Source organism: Sinohyriopsis cumingii, chromosome 15 (genome assembly GCF_028554795.1).
Source record: "Sinohyriopsis cumingii isolate HCF-2022 chromosome 15, ASM2855479v2, whole genome shotgun sequence".
NCBI classification, from domain to species: Eukaryota; Metazoa; Mollusca; class Bivalvia; order Unionida; family Unionidae; genus Sinohyriopsis; species Sinohyriopsis cumingii.
In genome coordinates this window covers 119,221,792-119,248,152 of record NC_142975.1, presented here as the reverse complement: position 1 = coordinate 119,248,152, position 26,361 = coordinate 119,221,792, and the positions used below count along the sequence as shown (strand labels likewise).

General features: G+C 34.4%; 1 protein-coding gene across 1 annotated transcript; it reads right to left on the bottom strand.

The window, feature by feature from the left end:
• Positions 1–500: 500 nt before the first annotated feature.
• On the bottom strand, positions 501–1,719 carry LOC149782587 (uncharacterized). Its single transcript, XM_089934044.1, has one exon. The coding sequence runs from the start codon at positions 1,710–1,712 to the stop codon at positions 843–845; it is 870 nt and encodes a 289-aa protein (XP_089790170.1). The 5' UTR covers positions 1,713–1,719; the 3' UTR covers positions 501–842.
• Between the last annotated feature and the right edge of the window lie 24,642 nt (positions 1,720–26,361).

Sequence of the window (26,361 nt, the reverse complement as noted above, 5' to 3'; positions counted from 1 at the left end):
CTGCATAGATGTCCAAATTGACTAAACATTTTACAACAGATTTCACAATGAAATGGTTTATCTCCAGTATATATCACTGTATGCCTACGTAGATGTCCAACTGGACAAAACGTTTTATTACATCCTTCAAATTTAAATGTTGTTTTTATTCCAGTTCATATTTTCATGTGTTCATTTTGAACTCCACTGTCATAAAATCTTTTGTCAAATACTTCACATTTTACTGGTTTTTCTCCAAAAGTTCCATTATGTGCTAATTCAGATTTCCACTGTAGACTAGGCCTAAACATATCACATATTTAATGTTTAAATGGGTTCTCTCAACGACTCATATTTCTGTGTACCATCCACAAGAGTCTGCCATTTTATCAATAAAGAACAACTATATATATATATATATATATATATATATATATATATATATATATATATATATATATATATATATGTGTGTGTGTACTCTATCTAATCATTTGTTAAATTCCCTCGGGTGTAATTTTTATACGCCAAGTATCTTTTTGTACCTCATGTAAATCTATGGTAATAATGTATCCTCTTGTGCTTCTTCTAACAACCACTATTACTATATATTTCATTGCAACTTCACATTTAAATCTTTTATTCTCCAGTATGTAACCTCATAGATTTTCATCTGACAAAACATTTCATTACATACTTCACATGTAAATAGTTTTTCTCCAGTATGTATCTTCATGTGCTGATTGAAATATCTAGTTTCAAAACCTTTCCTTGAACACTTCACACAAAACTGGATTTTCTCCAGTATGTGTCCTCTTGTGCAAATTCAAAGGTTCATTGGTAGTAAACCTTTTATTTGACATTTAACAGATAAATGGCCTTTCCCCAGTATGTATCCTCATGTGCCGAGTCAAATATTCACTTCGACTAAAACTTTTATTACAAACTTCACATTTACATGGTTTTTCTCCTGTATGTATCCTCATGTGCCGATTCAAATCTCCACATAAAGTTTTACTGCAGACTTCACATTTGAATGGTTTTTCTCCAGTATGTAACCACATGTGCCGATTCAAATATGCACTCCCATTAAACCTTTTATTACATACTTCACATTTATATGGTTTTTCTCCAGTATGTATCCTCATGTGTTGATTCAAATGTCCACTCACAATAAACCTTTTACTACATACTTCACATTTAAATGTTTTTTCTCCAGTATGTATCCTAGTGTGCCGATTGAAAGCTCCACTCCATGTAAATCTTTTATTACACACTTCACATTTAAATTCGTTTTCTCCAGTATGTATCCTCATGTGCTGATTCAAATATCCGGTTACACTAAACAATTTACTACACACTTCACACTTAAATGGTTTTTCTCCAGTATGTATCCTCATGTGCTGATTCAAATTTCCACTGTCACTAAACATTTTATTACACAATTCACACTTAAATGGTTTTTCTCCAGTATGTATCCTCATGTGCCGATTCAAATTTCCACTGGCACCAAACCTTTTACTACACACCTCACATTTAAATGGTTTTTCTCCAGTGTGTATCCTCATGTGCCGATTCAAAAGTCCACTCTGACAAAACATTTTATTACATACTTCACACTGAAATGGTTTTTCTCCAGTATGTATCTTCATGTGTTCATTTAGAATTCCACTGTTACAAAATCTTTTGTCAGATTCTTCACAAGTAACCGTTTTTTCTGCAGTATCTTCCATTATGTGCTAATTCAGATTTCCGTGCAAAAACTAGGCCTAAACTTATCATCACATATTTCACGTTTAAATGGTTTCTCTAAATGACTCGTCCTTCTGTGTATATTATACCACAAGAGTCGGACGTTTTATCAATAAATTACTTATGAAATCTCTGGCAACACGATATGATCTAAGGGGCAGGAACCAGTTTTTATGCGGTCCTACTAAACACCGCAAAGTCAGGCAAAGGCAGACAAAGTCAGACAAATTGTTGTTTTATTTCTACATATTTGTATACATTATACTATATTAACTTTGCTTTGATATTTAAATTTTCAAAAAGCGTGATTTAATGTTGCTTGAAAGTAAAATTGGTACATACGTACATTTAGTAGAACAGAGGCAGAGAGAGCATGACGAAGTCTTATAACACATATAGCGCATGACAAAGGCAACCTAACTGTGACAAAACCGGATTTAAAAATTATATATAATAATTATCATATTGAGAGACACGTAATGATGTTATGAAAGTGATATTAAATATTCTATTAACATTCATAATCATAAATTCATGATGTACTTTCATCGAAAAAGATTGACCATGACAAGTTTGATAGTACAAATACAGTACATCATTTAACATGTTAATATCATAATTTGTTTCAGCATAATTATTACAGTGTCTTAAGCGGTAATACAAATCTTTTATGTTGCTATTAATGTTTGCGATATACGATGAGAAGAAGTGATTATACTACAAACAGTAACAAATTACTCTGCCGCTGTCGGCAAAATCAAACGCGGTTCCTGGCTATTTTAATATACAAATCTGTTCATGCAGTATTGTTCAAACAGTAATTATTTCATCAACCTTCAATTATATACCGGCGTCGGCAATCTCAAACGTAGGTATTGTTACTGAAATGTCGCGTCTTCCGTGGTTTCGGGCAATATTAAAGGTATGTATTGTTTGCGTCAATTAGCAGACTGATTAAACATCTGACATTTTAAGTTTGTGGATTATTATAAAATGGCCAAGAATAAAAAATCGTCATCAAAATCATTTTGTCATTATTCAGTTACGGTATTAAGCTTCAAATCATCATTATCTTCTGTCTCATGACCTAGTGTGGTCGTCGAGGCACTGTGCTGCTGAAGATCTGACCAGTTCCCTCCACTTGTCTCGATCATGTGCCAATGTCTGTGTCTCCGCAAAACGTTTCCTGGTCCATTCTGTTATGTTGTCAGTCCACTTTTTCTCAGTCTATCTCTCCTTCTGCCACCCTGGACGCTGCCCTGCAGGACTGTTGTGGATAGACTGTTGGCTCTAGTGACATGGCCATACCATTTCAGCTTTCTCTTTTTGACGGTGGTGAGGAGGTCCTCATATTGGCCTACTTCGCGCCTGATGGTGTTACGCACTTCTTCATTTGTGATGTGGTCCATGTAAGAGATGCCAAGGATGGTTCTGTAGCATCTCATTTCAAGTGACTGGATTCTTCGTTGTAATTCTGCTGTCAGGGTCCATGCCTCACATGAGTACAAAAAGACTGAGACGACTAGAGTTCGCAATAGTCTGATTTTAGTTTTCAGACAGATATTCTTGTCTCTCCAGATGGGTCTTAGCTTTGACATAGCTGCCATTGTTTGTGCTGCTCTTGACAAAATTTCTGCTCTTGATCCTTCTTCAGTGTTTGTGGAACCAAGATATTTGAACTGGCTCACTGTTTCCAGTTCATGTCCTCTGACTTTAATCTTGGCTGAGATTTGTTTGCCACTATTTGTCATCAGCTTTGTCTTCTCAGCGCTTATCTCCATGTCAAATCTGGAAGATGCTTCATCCAGGTTCTTCACTAAGGTGGCAAGCTCGTCTTCACTGCCTACCAGCCCATCAATGTCGTCTGCAAAGTGGAGGTTGGTGATGTTACGCCCTCCAATGCTGACAGTCCCACAGTGGTTTTCCAGGGCTTCGCTCATGATGCGCTCTACGTAGATGTTGAAAAGCCTGGGTGACAGGAGACATCCTTGACGCACTCCCACTGTTGTCTAGAACTAGTCCCCCATAGAACCTTGGGCAATTACTGCACCGGTAGCCTTGGCGTACAGCTGCTTGATGGTATTGGTTAACTTTTGACCCATGTTAGACTTCTTCATTGTGGCCCACAATGCCTGATGCCACACTCTGTCAAAGGCCTTTTTGAAATCTATGAACACATGATAGATGTCTTGTTGGTGTTGCGAGTACTTTTCGCACAGAACCCTGAGATTGAATATTTGTTCTGTTGTGCTTCTTCCACTACGCAACCCGGCCTGTTCTTCAGCGATTATTTCTTCTGCTTATGGTTTCAGTCTGTTCAAGATGATCTTTAGCATTACCTTACTAGCATGGCTGATCAAACTGATAGTTCTGTAATTTTGGCACAGCTGGAGATTGCCTTTTTTGGGAAGTGTTATAATCAGTGACTGGGTCTATTGTGTTGACCATTCACCTGTCTACCAGATCTTGTTGCAGATTTTTGTTAGTAGGTCTTTCACTCACTGATTCTTCCCCATTCTTGATAAGTTCAGCTGGGATGTCGTCTACTCCAGCTGCCTTCCCATTCTTCAGTTCTCTTATTGCTGACTCCACCTCTTCTTTGAGAATGGGGAAGTCATCATCATTTGAGGAGTTTGGAACTTCAAGCACCTCTGGGTCTCCTGTGGACTGATGGTTGTAGAATTCTTTGCAATACTCAGTCCATCTTTCTGCAATGTCACTCGCTTCTGTGAGGCATTTTCCATTTTTGTCTTGAATGGTACTGACTTTTGGTTGTTTCTGTCTGGTAAGGTCTTTCACAATTGGAATGCCTTTTTGCTGTTTTTCTTTATCAGACTGTTCTCCATTTCTGTGCACTTTTGTCCAATCCAATTTTCTTTTGCTTTGTTCAAGTTTTTTTTCTTCTTCTGATATTCTTGTTTATTTCTCGGTACTCCATTGCCCCTGTTGTGTGTCTGGTGTTTTTGAGTTCTCTTCGAGCATCACATAACTTGAGAATCTCTTCTGTAACCCAGGGTTTTTTCTTCGGGCGATCGAGACCAATGATGTCCTTGGCAGCTGCTGTCATGACTGTGTTGAAGGTATCTGTCATCTCATTGACATCAGCATCCATCACAAGGAGTGGAGCAAATTTTCCTCCAATTGTGGCTTGGAATGACTTGCAGATGTTAGGGTCCTTCAGTTGTTCAAGGTTGAATTTGAGCCTGATGTTCTTTGGCTTGTTAATTTTCTTCAGCCTCACTTAGATGTTCATAATCACGAGGTCGTGATCACTCCCAACATCAGCACCTGAGAATGTCCTTGTTTTTGCTCTATTGATGCCAGATCGGTAACGGTTTTGAACCAGTATGTAGTCGATCTGGTTGTGATGGGTTCCATTTGGTGAGTGCCATGTCCAGCATCGTGAAGCTTTATGTTGTCCCAGGGTGTTGGCTAGTACCAAGTTGTTGTAGCTTGCGAACTCGAGCAGCCGTCTCATTCTTTCCTTGGTAAGCTCATTGCAAGAAGATCCACAATGTACTTCCCAGTCTTTTAGAGTATCTTTGCCAACTTTGGCATTCCAGTCTCCTTGGACGATGAGGATGTCTTTTTTACTGACCATGTTTAGAATACCTTGTAGTTTGTTGTAAAACTCCTCTATTTCTTCATCATCATGATCGGTAGTTGGAGCATAGACTTGGATAATTGTGATGTTAAAGGGAGATGCTTTCAGACGAATGGAAATGATTCTGCTAGATATGGGGCATCATTCAAGCACAGATCCCTTGATGGCTTTGTTTACAAGAAAGCCTACTCCATTTATGGACTTGTCACACTCTCCACTATAGTATAATATATGCCCATCTTCGGTTTGGTGTTCTCCTAGGGATTTCCATCTAACTTCACAGAGTCCCAGAATGTGCCATGTGTAGTGTTCCAGCTCATGTGTCAACTCTTGGAGTCTTCCAATTTGCACCAGAGTTCTAATGTTCCAGGTGGCAATGGCAATGTTGTCTCTCGCTTTGATTTTATGCATAGTACCAGTAGCACACTTCTCACCTCCTTCCTGGTGGACAACGGCAGGCGCGGTCCTTGTTGACCCGAGCGGCGACCGAGCCGGTATTGTAAGCTCAGATTTGTCCAGCATTATTAGTGTGTCTTGGGCAAAAGTCGTCTGGCGGAGCCCATCCAGCTCCAGACCAAGGAGTTGCCAGAAGGGGATGTAGTACATCGTCCAGCTGCCTTAGGGTGTCCAATCCGGATTTTCTTATAGGGTTTACTCCCTTAGCTTTTGGCTAACCAAAGCCGACCTGCAAGGCAGCAGGAGGCTCGTGGATGGGCGGGTGCGTCCATTTCCCGAGCAGATAAAGCATCTGCCACTGCCCAAATGATTAATGCTAAGTGTAGGATACAAGAAGTTGTCTAGAGGTACATTTAAAATATTGTGTTGTATTGTTTAAAAATAGGTGTTGTAGTGTAATGGTGTTTCAACTGTGTTCAAGTGTTAAACATTCTCTACATATAATATTCTTTATTGGGTAAAGAAGTGTATATTTGTTAGAATGCCTTCTGCCCGTGCTCGTAAGCGTGTTAAACTCCATCAGTACCCGTGCGCTGTTTGCAAACAGAATTGTGCCAATGATTCGGTCCATTGTGGTTATTGCAAAAGTTGGGTACATGCATTGTGTGAAGGCATCACATTTAGTGAATTAAATGCTCTTTCCGGGAATTATAAATAGATTTTTTCGCATTTGAGAGGGGTGCTTGGCATGGAAATTAAAAACATTGAAATAGTCCTGGGAACTGACGACGAACGGGTAATGATCAATGCCATAGACATGGCATTTTCGGGCTGCTCAAGAAAACTGTGTTCAAAACACCTAAAAGACAATATACTTCGACAAATGACTGACAAGATCCCAAAGAGTACCACTGATAAAAGGAAATCGTTGACATGATTTTCGGACGAAACAGCGTTGCAACTGCAAACGACTCTGCGACCTTTAAGGAGCGAAACATCAAACTTAAAAACAACCTTGAAGAACAACGTCACAGTGACTTCCTGCAGTATTACGTTTGGCATGTTGAGGACAAATTGGCGAACTACGTTATTTCCAGTGACGAATACCAACTTTGGACAAACAACAACACCGAAAGCATGAACCACAGATTAGAAGTGAAACTTAACTGGGAGCCCAGAAAAACCGACGAACTGGTTGAAAAGCTGTTCGAATTAGTTAAAGTGGAAATGGTGGACCTAATAAGGGCATTGTACGGGACGGGTAACTTTTGTCTGAACACGCGATTTTCGAAATTTAAGATTACCAAACTTTCATGGGCATCGAAGAAAGAAGAAGAGAAACAACAACTCTTCAGCAAATTTCTAAGTGCAAGTACTCCTAATGTTTCAGGACTGACATCTTCGGATGGGAAATATACGGTCCATAAGGACCCAAAGATAGCCAAGAAGCCAAATCAAAGGACACGATGCAGGTCTACCAAGACACGAAGCAAGTAAACAGTTATATAATGTGAGGTGTGGTAATCGCAAATTTTGAAAATCGCTTGTTCAGACAAAAGTTACATCACGAATATATGATTATGAATGTTAATAAAATAAATAATATAAAAGAATACATATAAAAAATTAAAATAAATGCCTATGTTTGAGATTGTCGACTCCGGTATATAGTTAAAGTTTGATTAAATGATTACTGTTTGAAGAGTACTGCATGAATATATTTGTGTATCTGCTCGAGACCATGTAAAAGAGCCACTAACTGCTACAGGTGCGGAATATCATTAATTGCCATCATCTGATTTTGCCGACAGCTGCAGAATAATTTGTTACTGTTTGTAGTATAATCGATTCTTAATAAAAGTATTAGTACATCTTACTTTGTCACAATGAATCTGTCTTTGTCATACAATATCTTAAGTTTATTACATCACGTTGGCATACTATATTCGATTAAATACTTATATTAAACTTACGTATTTTATATTACTTTCATAATATTATTACGTGTCTCTCAATAAGATAATTATTGTATAAAATTATTAAATCTGGCTTTGTCACATTGAGATTTCTTTTTTCATACGCTATCTGTGTTATATGACTTTGTCATACTCTATCTACACAAACAAGGGTGCGTATGTACCATTTTTATAACTTTAAATATCAAAACAATGTTAATATATTATAATGTATATGAATATGTATAACATAAACAAAAATATACAGACTTTGCCTGTCTTTGTCTGACTCTGCCGGTCTTTGTCTGACTTTGTCTACATTTGTCTTTCCGGTGTTTAGTAGGACCCGTTTTATGTACAAATTTAATACCGCAATCAGCGACCTAATATAAAAAAAATCATAAAAAATGAAATACACAAGTGAGGTCAAAAAGGTCCATATGTTTAGATACCTATATTAAAACAAAGCATAAGAACTGCATTCACTTGACCAGAGAAGTCAATGGCAGTTCATAGCAGAAGAAGTTTATGCACCCCAACCCCTATTTTATACATGCACGTTTCACATCCAAAGTCCATTTTTGACAGCATGTGGTGCTCACAGTGCAAACGCAAGCTCTTTCCCTGGATGAAAATTTTGAAAAACATTGTCTACTAAATAGTCTGATGCAATTCAGAATAGTTGTCATCCAAGCCGTTTTTGAGATACTCTACTTGCCTTGAACCCACGTGTCTACTGCTATGGGAGGCTAGCTCTTCTTCCTAGCCGACTATTGGTATTTCACTCTCAACATACTGCAGAGCAACTGTGGAAGGTGTACATGCTGACATCAATTTCAAGAACAACACAACCCCGAAACACCTAGTTCACAAATATATCCATATCTATAAATAGCAAACAATACTAGCTGAAAAAGTCACACCATAGCCTTAAGTTAAGAAATTTGACCGGGGCCAATTTACGAAACTGGACCCTGCCACCTAATTGCAATTGGGCTTCAACTTGGAATACTCCATTTTGCGATAAAATACATTCAACAATTTGGAATTCCACATTATTGTGCTCTTTCTCGAGAAATTGCATGGTCTTTGGCTCCAACTTGGAATAGCTATTTGTCAAGAAATTACGCGCAAAAACTTAGAATTCGAAATTAATTGGTAGTATTCAAAGATTGATATATTTATCTAAAATCTTTCTATCTATTCAGTCTGATTTTTCTTTATGACGGTATTTGTTTAATTGTTTGAAATATGTTTTAAAAATATTTGTATTTGAAATATATCTTTGAAAAAATACTTGTACTTGAAATATATATTTGCATATAGACTCTTTTTTGTTGTTGTTATCTTCAACCATTTCTCTATTGCTTCACATTTCTCCGAATCATTAGTGCCGTGAGTCCGTAAGTATAGCTTTAGAGGTAACTCAGAACTTTACAAATGATACTGTGTATTAAGCAACAAATCGAACTGATCGCGCGCGCGCGCGCGCGTGTGTGTGTATACTTGCGAGGATCTGAGTTTGAAGGCACACCAACATCTTGAGTACTGGGCTACATTGTGAGGACTTGCACACCAGTACTCGAAATATTTCGTCGGCAAATGGTTGAGAATGGCCATAAGAGATGGATTACGGGTTATTGTGAAAGTCCTCAAAAAGTCGGTAATGTCTGACAGACAGTTACACTCCGTATATATAGCACACACAATCTGAGACCTTGATTTGGCTGTAGACTGGTGTGCAAACGGTTAGCCAATCAGAAGGCGCGTGCCTTCCAACTGTTTGTCAACCATTGAGAACATTGCTTCTGTGCAGTGTCACTGTAAATTTCGTATACCCATAAATACGACTCATAAAATAATGAATAGCATTTTTAGTGATTTTAAAAAAGAAATAATTTTGTCCTGTTGTTTACAAAACAATAACCTGGATTATTTATAATTCACTTAAGATATTTCAAAACCTAGACCCAAATAAATATATTTACTTTAACAATAATATTAATGTTAAACCCAAAGATATGGAGAATAATGTAGTTATATAATAGTTGTTTACACAGAAAAATTATATTTGCGTCAAGCAGAAATGAACTTAGTTTTGTACAAGGTCAAGTCCAATATACAATGTTACATTAGAATAGCATGTAATGAAATAACATTGATATTGAACTATCAAACAAAGCAAATTAAATATACATAACACTGTATAATCTTCAAGGGAGTTCTTGCAGGCAACGAACATACTGAACATATTAATGGCCTAGTTGTTACTATACACTGACCGTATTGTATTTCACAGCTATGAGGGCTATTCCAAGCTGTTGTACTATGCTTTCCTGTCATATTTTGGAATTTAGTAATTTAAGACTACTTTAAGTGTAGGAAAGGTATTTATTATAGTTCTTGTATGTAATGAATGTTAAAGGTCTGAAAGAAGTTTGTCTATTCGCCCGCATAGTTATATTGCACATTTAGGACGGTTATTCTAAGTTGTTGCATAATGCTTGCACACCATGATTGGACGTTTAACCATGTCAAGACTTTTGAAAAAGTAGGAAACATCTTCAAGGGAAATGTTGCAGAGGTTAATATTTGGAAGTTAATAAAGGTCTAAGGTGTTGTTCCTATGGCCGCATAAGTGATATTTCAAAGCTATGAGGTTATTTCAAGTTGGCGCTTTGTGCTTTCATGTGATATTTTGGATTTTAGTTCTGCAAAGATTGATATCAAACAAGGATGTGACGTAAAGGGAATTACTACATACAGTTAATGTTTGGAACATAGCTAAACAAATCTATAGGTACTGCTACTATTATCCCATAGAGTATTCATGGTTATCATGGTTATCCAAAGTTGTTGCATTATACTTGAATAGTCTTTGAATTTAGGGCTAGAAAGATTGAATTAAAGGAAGGAAAAAATCTTGCTGGCTGATGTTGCATAAAATTAAGATTTTGATGATATTGCATACCTAAAGGTGTTATTACTATTCCGCAGAAGAGTTATATTTCACAGCTATGATGATTAATCTAAGCTGATGCATTTTGCTTGCATTGAATATTTTGGAACATAGTCCTAGAAATACTGATTAAAGACAGGAATGGTCTTGAAGGGAATTCTTGCATAAAGTGTTTATTTGGAACATAATAAAAATATAAACGTACTGTTATTGTTCCCCCTATGGGTTTTATTTCATAGTTATAGTAGCTATTTCAAGTTGTTGCATGATGCTTAGATGCCTCATTTCGGAAATTTGGTCCTAGAAAAACTGATTCAAAGGAAAGTAAGGGTTGAAGAGTGTTCTTGCATAAAATGTACATTTGGAACTTATTACAAATGTAAAGGCCTGCTGAATGGGGCACATCATCTGTTTTGCTCAAGCAATCCAAGTTTAAAGGGATAAACATGTTATCATACAATGACTTTGATATGAACATGGAGAAAACACGTTCAGAAAATCAAATTTATATTTCGGTATTATACGTTAAAGTTCTTACGGAAAAATTCATTTTCTTTGTGTGCATTACAGGGTCCCTGGTGTGCAACATTGCTCCCTGGTGTCCACACTAAACTATGGCTTCAGTTAAAGTTATAGTGGGAGATAATAATCAGTCCTAAATAAATTAGAAAGCATATATAAGTAGAACCCCAAATCAGTAAGCATATATATGTAGAACCCAAAACCAGTCTTCCAGATCATCAAGTGATCATATTCATTTTCGAACAACTCAAGATAAATTTCATCCCCATTGGGAATTCAGTTATATAAAAGTTAGTGGTTCTGAAACAGGTCAGACTGGGAAAAACATTCAAAATCCCCCAAGTAGTCATTTGAATCCAGGTTTCATTTACCAGCTGTAATCTGAACCAGTCAGTGAACAAGATATATTGATAACACATTGTTTCAGGAGAATAACACACAACTGGAAGCTACATCCGAAAACACTTCTCTGCAGACCAGCTTGATGAGGGCAGTAATAAGAAGGTAATAGCCATAACGAGGGAAAATCACTCAAGAAAACTGCAAACTGAAAACAAAAAACGTATCAAAGAATAAATGACTAGTTGAACAAATACCACTCAGTAAAAGACATACATGACTAGCTTTCTGAACAACGTTCACATATGAAGGTAGAAGTTGAATTGCTGGGAAAAAACCATTGGAAACTATTTACAATGAACTAAGAAATTTATGTTAAAATAATTCCAATTAACGTATTTTTTTAATCTCTGCAATACCAGCTGAGAAAGTTAATAATGTTTTGCAAATTATTGCAGCAAGGAAATAAATATGCCTAGATATTATTGGAACATGTCTCCTGATGGTTGCAACAGATATAATATCTGACAGCAATGCTTACACATGTAATCTAGGCATGTTAAACACAGTGTTACCACAGACATGAAAATTTGCAATAGTTACCTCCAATCACAAGTCTTGCAGTACAGGTGTCACAAACTAAAAATCCATTCTATCTTAATGGAGTGTATGATCTAGTTTATATAGCATTTCCATTTAACATGTGGTAACAATGAGGGGAAAAAACACAACTAGGTTCTTTTTTGAGACTTTAATTTGCATTATTTTTTACAGTTTCATAAACTTGGGAGAAAAGACACAAGGAATGCACATATTAAGAAACAGTTGTTGTCCTGAGAACTGTCTTGAATAAGAACTTCAACCATGGTGGGAGATTCCTTCAACAGCTGCCAGCATGTATATATGTACCTTGAAGTAAATGAATAAATATTAAACAAAAGTAGATTTAAAATATTTTATAATGCTTGGGATGGTTATCCATGGTATCCCAGTACTTTATTCAAAATATATAACCATACCTGCCAAGATATACAGTGAGCTGTCTCTACCACCCCACCCCCCAATAAATATCATGCTTTTAAAGGTAGTGGGAAGTTAACCTGACTGAGATGGCAAGGACCATGTTGAAAACCAATTATACCAGATACTGTCTTAAAATACAAATAAATAATATGTAATTTTTTAGCATGTAGCTTGTAGCTAACAACATGCAACAACAAAGTGTTTCCACTAAATGTGTTTCATTAATTGTAAGGGTAGGAAAAATATTAAATATAATTGCTTGTCTTTTTGTCTGATTTACCTTTGGAAATAGAACGAAGTTGATTATTTTGGAACGAATCGGATTTAGAAGTAATTCCTCTATGAACTTTCGTACGTCTGTAACCTGCAAACAAGCAAATTGTATCATTTACTTAACTTTAATCTTGTTATAAAAAGGTAAGTGAGTGAATGTCATGAAACTACTTCTGACACCCACTTTACCCATCTGAAACAGTGAACAGTCAATACGACTATTCACATAATGATAGGTAAAAGCTATCATCGTATTACTTGTACCTGGATGAGCCTTGTCATCGATCATGACTTGCTAATACAAAATCTTTAATCAAACTTTGTTAAATCAGGGGGTGATTTGATCATTGAATAATGACATTATTAGCATCACCATACTGTCATTACACCAGTGTATGCATATCTCTTTCACAACACATTTGTTATTTATCTGCTTTTATCATTGTATATCTGTAAATTATCAGATGCATACTTACCTCATTTTCATGTGGAATATTCAGACCACATCAAAAGGTCAGTCTCCTGGTCACATGTGAGGACCTGCTGCCCAAATCTCTCATTCTCCATGACTTTGATTTCTTTGCGCATGTTTTGACCGCAACACAGTATCAAACAAGTAAGGATAGTAAGCGTTTGCCTTTACCATTTTCAAAGTAGGAGATTCACAGTAATAAAAAGACACAGAGCGTTATTCTAGTATAAATTTTGATTTACTTATAGACAAAATTCAGACCATATGTTTACTTCTAGTCTATGCAAAATCAATGTTTTCCTTGATATATTTTTATATTATTATGAGTTTTGATTTTTAACATACACTGTTAATATATTGCTGGTTTCCTGTTCATTGTCTATATCACATCTGGAAATCATAATAGAGTGTGTGATTTACTTGCACTTCACACACTATAAGGTGTCTGTGCGGTTGTATAGCACAAGTTATCCAGGTAACACGGAATTTTCAATATTATTGTAACAACATTCTCATCCAAAGTGTGAAATAAATACACATGGAAGGATATCAAGGCATATGTCAAGATTTAAGTCTTATGATAAATTTTAATTATAATAGCAATAATCTCCTTTAATACAAATATTTTGTAGGCTTGTGCATGAAATTGATTTGTGTACAGGTCAGTATATAAAACTGAAACTGCTAATGTGAATTTTAGGAATATCATTTCTCTTAGCAACTTTTATGAGTACAGTTTAGTCATAACTGTATTACTCCTTGTTCATTCACAGGTTGAATTTGCCAAATGAATATATTGACTATTTCTTATACTGTAAAACTCTTCAAAAACGGTTAAATCTGTTCTAAATGATTGAGACGGCTTTGCTTTATCTGTTAATGGAAGCAGATGGTATATTGAGAAACATACTAAAATGATTTGATTTTTTTAACAAAAAGATATAAATTGTATTGATATAGATGGAAATAAAATCTGATCTCTCAGTATGTAGATGAAACATTGTTTTTGGAGGGATCTGAAAAAGCCCTTAAAATACAATACACACATTACAATTACATGCAAAGACTTATGGCTTGATGTAAACATAGCCAAAACAAGAATAATAAGAATAGGAAGCATGCAAAACAGCAACAGGCGTTTGTGTATAGAGTATAATTTATAATGGTTGAATGATGGTTTCACACCATTAGGCATTAACTTCCACATAGATTTAAGTCACATGATAAATCTTAATTATGATAGCAAGTTAAATGATATCAGAACACTACTGACTCAGTGATCGAAGAGATTTCGAACACCCATGGGGAAATTATTATAATAAAAAAATCACTTTCATTATTAAAATTAAATTACATATTAATAAGTTTACCAAATCTTCCAGAATGGATATTAAATATATTAAATAGTTTAATCTAGAAGTACTTATGGAACGGATCAGTTGACAAGACAAATAAAAAGTAGAAAATAAATGTTATCGAGAAGGGGAACTTCCAATGATTTACTTACATAATTTTCATATGTTCTCTCAAAATTACAGACGACAAGACTTATGAAGAAAAAGAAATGTAATGTAGTCCGTGGGATGGCTTCTCAATCCATGTCTACCTATGTACGTTGAATATTAAAAGTTACCAATGTTACCATCAGTAGTCAACACACTATTACAATTCAACTGTTGCCATAATTTCTTTGGAATGTTTCCATTATCTTCAACTGTCGTACAAAAATAGTTAGATTTGTCTAAAATTCATTTGCATCTGATTTCAAACTTAAAAATGTATCTTTAAAGAGCACCATAACTCATTCAGTATGTTCACTGCAAGCCAAGTACAATGCAGGTATAGCATAAATTAACTGGTGGTGTCTAAACATATTTTGTGATTATTTATTTGCGTAAATCAAAATGAATTTAATAGGCCTATACATTTCGTTTCGAAAGTTACAAAATGTAACATGTTTAAAAGTTTTAAGCAATGCTCAGCAATCGCTTTCGTTATCAGTAAATATAGGAAATTCAAAATCAATATTTATTAATACAATTTATACTAGATGTACTTTGATGATACTGTTCAAGAGTTCATATTATAGCCTATCATAAATTTCACTTGAAACTGTGATGAAAGTGAGAGAAAAACTACTTACTTTATCCTTAATTTCCCTAAATTTGCCGGCGCTTTGTTGCAAGAAACTTCTTGAACTCTCCTATCCAGCAGATTAAATACATGATTGACAAAAGCCTTTGTCAATGATTTATTTGTCGTCGTCTTATTATTCACTTGTTTGTCATTGCAAAAAGAATTAGAAATATCCCTGTCAACATATGCGTCAGGGGGCGCTCACCAATTCTTATGTTCTTTGAGAAAGTGTCGTATGTAAGGTGAACTTGTTTGTATTTGAAGAGAATGGTAACATTCCGCTTTGTTACTTTCATGCTATTTGGCTAAGATTTATATGGATCTTCTTCTTATTGAAATTGTACATGATATAAGCATATTGCTAAATAACATGATTACTCCCTTGTGCTAAAAACCTATATTAATCTGAAGTACCATATCTTTATCACCTATTAAAATAGGGAAAATTAAGTCTGCCAATCTAGAACATAGCAGCTTCTGAAAGTGCATTGAATGAAATACCAAGCTATCGGCTCTTTTTTTTATTACAATTTCCCTCTGAAGTCCAGGAATTGAAACTGACCATGTGGAACTAGCAGTTCTTTAAAAAGGTGCACATCTGGAGTAAGGCCAAGCTGTATACTCTATAAGCCATATTACACCCTTCAATCCTACACCAAAGTAAAGGGAATCAAAGGTTCTTTCAACGATATTTAAGATATGCAGGGTCTTTTACAAATTGTTATTATAACCAGTGAGGAAACCCGGGAAATTCGTTTTCTTTAAAATTGCCCTATTTAATTCTTTATTTACAATGTCTTTTCTTGGCATTATTTCTCGCAACAATTCCAACATAATCCATTCGGATTAGCTTTGCTTTTGTGTATGTATACAATTTGGATTTTTAGAGCAGCTTTAACATTTTTTCTGCATTTAGCTACAATGTCTGGAGTATGGCAATTTAAACCAATGTCTAGCACCGGGGCATTATGCCGCAGGCATGTATCCTTATGTCCCAACCATCCACATTATCCTGACACCAGGCCAACTAGTCCTAATGCTAACCTTTTAATGCTGAGCACCTAATGAGGCAACTGTTAGTACCATTTTTATAAATTTTCGGTATGACTCGGCCGGACGATTTAACCACTAGGCCAGGAAAACCACATCAGCTGTTGTATTGTGTACATCTACCAGTAGTGTTTGAAAAATGTGCTTTCAATTACGCACCAAAGAGTCAAGTGCTAATTTTAGAGTGCCCCAAACTCATGTCTGACAACGAACATAAATTCCATCAGTAAAATAATGTCTCAACTTTCTGATTTACAACTAGTATAAGCCCTAAAAACTTTATTCGTATTAAAATTTAACTTTGCGTACCAACCAGTCCTTCCTAGCCAAACAGATATATGCTCGTTTTATTTTCAAACATTTATAGACTGGTTTCCATTTTCCGTATCGTTAGTACCATGGGCCCTTAAGTAAATATTAAGGGGTAACTGAGAACTTCTCAGATAATTCACTGTCCATAAAGCGACATAACACCAAATTTGATCTGACCGTTCGATCAAAGAAGATGTTGGCTCTGCTGAAGACTACCGTCATGTCAAAACTTATTGTCATTTCGTCATAGTGCTAGTCTCCCAAAAAGATATACATATCTACTTTGTTCTTTACTATTGTCTTTTCTTAGCATTATATCTCGCAAAACTTTCAACATAATTGATTTGAAGTAGCTTTACTGTTGAAATTTCTTCGTATTATTTTTCGTAATCCATCAATATCCATTTAAGTATCTTTACTTTTGTTTTTTCTTGGTATTATTTTACGCAACTTATAATACATTCGCAGTAGATTTGCTCGTTTTCTGTCCTTTGCATTATTTCTTAGAATCCATCAAGATCTAATTCTTTGGAGTTGCTTTCCTTTCGTCCATTTCTGACATTGTTTCTCGCAAGCCATCAAAAAATCCATTTGGGTATCGTCGCTTTTTTCTTTCCTTGGAATTATTTTTCCTCATCTATCATGCTCTATTTGAGTATATTTACTTTTGCCTATTTTCTATTATTTATCGCAATCCATAGTAAATTTGAAGTAACTTTGCTCTTTTTCTCTTCTTTGCATTATTTCTCACAATCCATCAAAATCTGTATGAGTATCTTTATTTGTGTCTTTTTGGCATTATTTCTCGCAGTCCATCATGATCCCATTGGAGTATCTTTACGTATGTCTGTCCTTGATATCATTTCTTGCAATCCATCGTAATCCATTTGAACTAGCTTTCATTCTGTGTTTTCTTCGCATTATTTCTTTCAATGCACAATAATCCAATTGGAGTAGCTTAACTTTGTTCTTTTCTTGGCATCATTTATCGCAATCCATCATAATTCATTTGGAGTAGTAGTAATGCTGTAGTTAATTGCCTTTACAGTTTTTCCTAACTGTTTATTTAACTGATCTTGGAAGTGACCTATCTATTCTTGCGTGTTTCGTAATTTTCTAAAAGGTTTAGATTCTGGTTTGGCAACACCATTTTGTCAATTTTGTTTTCCTAATTCTACTTCTGATATTTGTTTCTTTACTATATATTGGTCTAACAACCATTTGTCTATTTATTGTTTTCTCTGTTGTTGTGGTTTGTTTATTGGCTGCGGTTTCAATCGCATCCATTCACAAAAAGATCTATATCATTATGTTGTAGAATAACATACTATGCCAACATAATCAAAATTAATTTTAAACAACAAACATAGGTATATGATATAATGAATCAAAATGCAAAAGGATGTGAATATGTTTTATTTAACAAGATCTAATGTTAGATGCAAATATATTTTTTGTTGTTGTGAAAGATGACTCTTGAAAAGGTCAGAATATAGATTTGGGGTGAATGCTGCCAGAAACCTAAGATAAAAATTATTTCCTGATGGTTATATACTCATACATTTTATCATGGTTATGTTTACACTAAACAATTTCTCAAGTTTTGTTGTTGTTTTTTCTTTAGTGCCTATCATAAAACTGACACATTATTATTCGACTATAAAATAATTAATAAACATTACATTGGTCAGAAAACTAGAACATAATTATATGTTGACACATAATTGGGATTAGATGAAAAATTACATGAACAATCTTTGAATAAAAACTGGTGATACAACGCAATGAACTAAATTAATCAACTATAGTGATCATGACTACAAAATGAAAGTGTTTATATGCTGTAATATTGCTATTGACAAGATATCTCTATTTAAACTTGGAAACAAACAATATATAAAAACAATCAATGATAAAATCCGTTTACATTTCACAACTTCAAATGGTGTACTTCTCAAAATAATTGCTACCACCATTTTTGCTCAATTTCAGATTGGAATATATTATCAGGCTTATCGTATTATGCAACAAATGAATAAAAGGTCAATGTCACAGTCTATGTGCGTATTTATTATTTCAAGGAGATTTAAATCACAGAAATTACTTAAAATTATTATTGAACATATATAATATAAAAGCAAAAAATTGTTAGAGTAGCGGTAAGCTAATTCAAACACAAATTATGAGGTTACAAAACATTCACTGAATAAAATTGCTGTGACATTAAATCACAAGGAGTCATCACCATTAAACATGGTGGCAGATACCTGAGTGATCACGTTTAAAATATGTTTCAAAACACCATTGCTGACCATAACTATTCTTCGTATAATGCATGAACTGAATCTGATTATATTAACCAATGTGCCAACCACACCATCTAAAATACTCAAATACACACACTCTGCAACATCACACCAAGCCCTAATCATTATACCATCTTTATTTGAAGGTGTGTTTAATACCCTGCTGAAAGTCTATATGCGATATACAAAAGGTTGGATAAACAAATGTCAAGTTTTGTAAAGGAGATGAAAATCAACTATTTAATAGGTGGTGCCAGAAAGGTCTATAAACATTACAATAACCTGGAGACAGCTCATATAAATTTTGGATTTCAAGAGGTGCATCCATCGTGATGTCTAAATATACCTAGATGAACAATAAGTGGAAACTTTGGAAAATGCTGTTCGTAAAGCTGGTGATACTCCTTTGCTCACAAAAATTACTTCGCCAGTAAGCCTTGCTCTCTGCAGTTGTTGGGGTACAAAATTATCTCAGTGTCATACCTGTACTTCCAAATTACAAAATGGCACAACGTTTAGAACTCATATATCTGATAAAACTGATCATAAATCTTTATCTCTGCATACGTATTGTATGTGCAATGCCATCACCGTGTCTGACTGACATATTTCCCCCACTCACAAGGTCTGACAGTTGATATTAATGTGATCTATGTATGTTTCTGGTTTGAGGGTTCCATTATTAACTAGTTCCGAGCTTATAAACTGAAATTAGATGTGACTTGATACAATTGTAAAGTGGGTGACGTATGTCAGTACTCTACCATTATTAAGTATCTTAATGAGATATGCGAGTTTTTGTTCTTGGTGGTTGGCTTCAGGAACTCCAGATATGTAGCAGGTTCTTGAATCCTCTTATAGTTGCATTGCAATATTTTCCTCTGTGTTGTGTAAAATGGGCAGTCATTGAAATTGTGGCACAAGTCTTCTACGTTTGGGCAGTGTGGGCAGTTTGTTCCCCTTTCTGCGTTAATTGGAATATATTTTCCGAACCTGCAAATTAACAACATGTGACCATTTTACAGTCCTACAGTACTTAATATATCAATCAGGATCATTAATATTCTCATCCCGGATTCTTAGGCATTGAAACGGTATAGGCATAATGGACGTAATGTTAGAAGTCTTATTATTCATGTATTGTTCTGCAAAGTGAACAAAATGTTTCCATCTACATTTTCCATCATAAAACGCATATATGGAGCTGAGAGCTGTTACAATAAAAAATATACCCCCCCCCCGGGGAAGGCACTTTCAAATTCAACCAAACCACAACAGAAGCAAATTCTTAAGAATTATGATCCACCGTCAGATGTTTTAATAAAAAAATACTGTCCCCTACACAGAAATTGTAATTAACATATGTTCTGGCTTTGGGATAGCGGGTGGTAGAAGCGATTTTTTTATTGGGTTGGGAACAGAAGCGATGAAAATGACAGCTAACTAGAGGTAATCTACTGAATTCTTATAGATCATATAATCTACTGAATTGTTTTGTATTCATTCATTATAATCAACCTTTTTCCTTTTGCTTTTTTCTCTGGCAGCCATGTATATCTCTGATACTGTTAAATCACAAATTTTCTTGGTGGCTGATTATTTGTAGATGTTATTGATCAGTCCATTAATACCTGCTAATTGTAAGCGTAGTTGGCTATATGATATGCTCGTTTGAACTATATATTGTTCAAAAAGACTAACTCAGCATGTAAAAAATGAAGACAACAGTACCCAAACTGTGGACGTTTATGATTATCAAACTTATTGTAGTGTAGAATACATTAATATTGATACTTGTACCCATACTAAATGGGAATGTTTTGAAGACAATATACAGTCATTTTTAAGAATTTAACACAGCCTTCGAAGACATAAAAATAACCTGTTCAGATCTATTGAAGCTTATATTTGACCTCTCTCGGAATATTAGTTCAGTAAAATCAGAATATAAGTTCCGTTTTGCAGGCCAGAGGTACGGCGCCTAATATGATAATGAACCAACCACTTTGGTAGGATAACGAATGAAATAAGGCGAAATATGATAAAAGTTTCTGGTTATGATGCTTTAGATTCTCAAATACTGAAGCTAACCTTAAGTTTTATAGAAAGTATGAAAGAGTTTATGAAACAATAATCGCACCTAAGAAACGATACACTAGAGAATTCCAGAAGAACAAATTAACTCAAGCAACAAAAAACCTCGGCAACTTTGGCACAATTTTGAAACGGGAAGCCCATTATTCACAGCAAGAAGTAAAACATATCTTCCCCTGAAACTGGTATGAATATTCTAAATCTGTATCGAAGTAGCATGTAAGCGAGATAGATGACTCTGACAATGTTGTTAGTGAAGAACTACCTCATTTACAGGTTGATGAATTAAATACTCCAATTACAAGTGATGAAATTATGAGAAGTTTACTTAAAAATCAAAAATAAAATCCCGGGACGTGATATGGTACCTACTTGTTTTTGTCAGTCCACGAAAGAAACTATTTACTATTCCTTAACGCTCTATTCAACAAATTCTATGAATCCGGTTATTTTTCTAAACAGTGTATGAAGTGTATTTTCTTTCCTATATATAAATAAGTTGACAAGAACGATTTAAACAATTATAGAGGCATTTCTCTTATTGATACTCTATGCAAATTCTTTACTGCTATCTTGAATATTCGTATATACACGTGCGCGGAAGACAATGATGTTTTAGACGATGCACAGGCAGGCTTTAGGGAAATATACTCCGCATACGACAATATTTTTACTATTCAGGCTTTAGCTCAGAAATACATATGCAGGAGAAAATGTAGATTTGTTGTCTTTTTGTAGATTTTTTAAAAACCTTTTGATAAAGTACAGACTGATATAGTATGGTCGTCAATAAAACGTAAGGGTATGAATGGTAAAATAGTATACATTTTAATAGATACGTATGGAAATATAGAAAGCTGTGTTCCAACACCCAAATGTTTAATGAACTATTTCGAATGCACAGTAGGTACCAGGCAAGGTTGTATTTTAATCCCTATTATGTTTTCCCTTTTGTTAACGATTTGATTACATAGCTTAAGCCCGAATGCAACAGAGGTGTATATATCTAAGAAGATTGTGATGATATGGTTGCAATTCTTTACGCTGACGATGTTGCTAACTACACCAATACAATAAAGCTACTTCAGAACCAAATAAATTTCATCAAGCGTGTTTGTGCTATAACTGGTATGATGGTCAATCACAATAAAAGTAAAATCATTGTTTTCTGAAATCGGGGATATATCAAGGAATAGGAGATATGTTTTTTTTTCAAAGAACGTCGTATTGAATGTGTACCTTATTACAAGTGCCTGGGTTTATTTTTCACCCCAAAGATGATTCGGATGAAAGCAAAGCAGCTATTAGCAGTTCAGGCAAAGAAAGCAACTTGAATGAATTTGAATTATCAAAAACGACTGCTTTAGTTTTGAGGATGCATTTAAAATTTTGATTCGGTAATAAAACTATTTGCTTGCTATGGGTCAGAAATTTGGGGATATGAATTTAGTAGATATATTGACAATTTGCAATAAAATGTTTGCAAACAGCATTCAGGTGTCCCTAAATCTACTTATAATGCGATTGTGCAAGGGGAATGCGGAAGATACCAACTTTGAGCCTCGTGTGTTTTACGTTGCATTAAATATTGGTTGAAGATCGTAAGAATGTATTCAACTCGATACCCACACTGTTATTTAGTGTTCAAAAGATTACATGAAACTAACCGTGTCACGTGGGCTACCAAAGTTAAGACATGTTATTTCGTTTCGGTTTGGGGTACCTTTGGCTACATTAAGATGTTGGAGACGAAAAACAATTTGTCACACTACTATTGGAAAGAATTAAGGATTCAACACTACAAAACTTGCAAAGTGATATTTAACAACTCATATAAATGTGGTTATTATAGAATGTACAAAATCGAATTATGACCGGAAAAAATACCTATCATGTGGAATATTGTATTTTGTTTAGGAAATAAATTGTTAATTTATATGCTCAGCGCACACGCTGAAAATAAAGACATGTATGCACAGCGGGATTGATAGAAAAATATGTATTGTGAGCTATGCCGAAAAAATAATGTTTATTTGGTAGAAGATGAATAAAATTATGTTTGTTTGTCCAGGTTACGGCCACATAAGAAAGAAATGATTCAATGAAATTTATCATCTCTCTCAGTTTAAATTAAAAGTTTTATCCCTAATGCGTCATAGCAAAATAATAATTCAAAGAAAATTATAGAAATCTTTCCAACTACATTAATTTGGCTTTTCGTCTCAGACACTCTTTGATAACCCCAACGATTGGCGAATAATATGCTTAGAAGTAATAATATCTTTATAAAATAAAGCACCGATTATTGTAAATTATGTATCTCTATTCGTGATAAACACCATATTTAACTTCTTTAAACCATGGCGCACATTATCTTTACTTGTATTTTGCAATATGCGCCTGTGGCCTAAATTACTGAATAAAGATTTATTATTATTTCTAATATGTTTCTGTAAAAGAGAATGGTCTCACAACCAATTTTCTAAAATGCTCGTTGTTGTGTTTTGCTTATTCGTTTTCATTTCGTCATATAAATTCGCACAAAGATATCTAATTTTGCACTATAGTAATTTCTCACAGCACATTAATGTAAAATAATTTTAAACAACACATATATTGGTATATGATAGGTACATGTATTACTTCAAAGATATTTAAATGTCGGAAATTTAAATGTCTACTGAATACATAGAGATCTACGTGTGTTGGACACATGTGCTTCTACTCCGCACCATAGAGTCAGGTGGTAATGTCAGTAATGAGTGTTTCAAACTGAAATGTTTAAAGAACTCAAACTCCACCAATAAAACAATGTCTTTATTTTCTTCAGTTACAACTAGGACAAGTTTTTTTAAAACTAGAATCTAAATTTCATTATCAACCATTTCGAACAAATCGAACTGACTGTTTGATCAAAATAGACGCAACACCAATGTCATGTCAGAACCAGCTGGCAATTCAAGCCACGTCGCCATAGTTCTTGTCTCGAGAAAAGATGTGTATATTTACTTATTACCTTACCATTGTTTTTCCTTGCTAGTGTTTCTCGCAAACCATTCGGAATAGCTTTACCTTTATCATATCTTGACATTATTCTCGCAACTGATCATAAACTATTTGGAATGGCTTTACTATTTTTGTTGTAGTATTACTTTGAATTTAGTATAACCCATTTGGAATAGCTTTACTTTTGTCATTTCTTGGCATTAATTCTCGCATTTGATCATAATCTATTTTGAGTAGCAGTAATGTTCCAGGTAATCGCCTTTATTTTTCTTCTAATTTGTTAATAAACAGATCTTGTCAGTGTTCTTTCTCTTGCTGTAGGTTTCCTAATGTTTCGAATATATTTTGATGCAGGTTAGGTAATAACTTTTTGACATGTTTCTTTTCCTAATTCTTCTTCTCATAGAAGTTTCTTTAATATAGAATGGACAGACAACCATTTCTCTTTCAATTGTTTTCTTTTTTGTTGTTTTCTGATTGCTTTTGGTTTTATTCATATAGTGTTTCTTTACTAAAGAATGGTCTCGCAATATTGTTTCTTTAATATAGAATGGTCTCGCAACCTTTTTCGATAAAATGAATTTTGATTGTTGGTTTTTTGTTTATTTGATTTCTTTTCATCGTATTAATTCGCACGAAGATATATAATTCTCTTGCATAGTCACATATCATGCCAAGAGAATGTAAATAATTTAAAACAAAAAAGTATATAGGCTTTAAGGCAGATTAGGCAAAACCTTTTTGACATTCTTGTTTTCCTATTTCTTCTTCTCATATTTGTTTCTTGATTATAGAATGGACTAAAAACGATTTCTCTTTGAATTGTTTATGATGTTACTTGTTTATTGGTTTTGATTTCATCGTATCAATTAACACAAGGATTTATATTATTATGATGTATAGTAATGCACCATGGCAAATAAATGAAAAACAATTTTAAACATAAAGTGTATAGGTATATTATATGATGAGTCACAGTGCCAAATGATAGGAAATATGTTGTATTAAAATATTACTTATGCTAGGTACAAAGATTTGTTGCGATTTTTCTTAGATCTATTAATTAACTAAAGTGATCATGACTACAAAATAAGAACGGCTAGAGGAGATCTATTAGTCAACTACAGTGATCATGATTATAAAATACAAACGACTAAAGGAGATCTATTAGTCAACTACAGTGATCATGATTATAAAATACAAACGACTAAAGGAGATCTATTAGTCAACTACAGTGATCATGATTATAAAATACAAACGCCTAAAAGAGATATATTAGTCAACTACAGTGATCATGGTTATAAAATAAGAACAGTCATGCTCTAATATTGCTAATTGCGACAATATATTTCATTAAACTTTGAAGAAAATGATTCAGTCATATTACTTTGACACAGGAAAGGATCGGGATGAAGGTAATCATGTGCTATTGTCTGCAGTTATGAAATCAGTTCAAGATTCATTTTAGTCCCTTTAGACATACTGTACGTGAGTCATTCAAGTTATTCATTGAGAAACTTCTTTCAAATGAACATTTAAAGATTAATGTTTGCGATTAGGTTTCTGATTTCATATATACATTGTCAAAGGTTTATGAAGCTGTAAGAACTAATCTTCACCGTGCTCAATCATAAATGAAACTGACATATGACAAATACACAGGAAAGGAGTCTTCAGCTTGGTGATAAAGGTATTCCTCTCTTACTCATACCCAAAAACCATCGAAGGGTTAATTTTATGGTCTTTATACAATTGCAAAGAAAGCAAATGACGTAGTAACAGTCTTAGGAGGCGTAAACAGAAACAACTTTGTTATATAAATATGCTACATGATTATTTGATACAGACAGGACAGTTCACACACAGCGAGGTTGTAAATGATGGAATGCAATCAGACTGTTGTGACTCTACATTAACCAAACTTCAAACTTCAGAGAAATTAAAAAATCTGGAAAGGATTAATAAGAATATGAGCATATGTTTCTTGATGTTCCAAAACAAATAAACACTATCATGAGGTTGATATTCTAGATTACACACGTGTGAAACAGCATCACTACAGGATGAATACTTTAAATCAGGAATATTTGAAATAAAGAAATTCAATATTTACTGGAGAATAATTTCATTGAAACTAGTAAAAGTAACTGTAGTTAAATAGGTATTCTCCTGCCTAAATCAGG

What these genes read in the sequence shown, in the direction of transcription:
- LOC149782587 (XM_089934044.1), bottom strand. Translation starts at nt 1,712, where the DNA reads ATGGAAGATACTGCAGAAAAAACGGTTACTTGTGAAGAATCTGACAAA.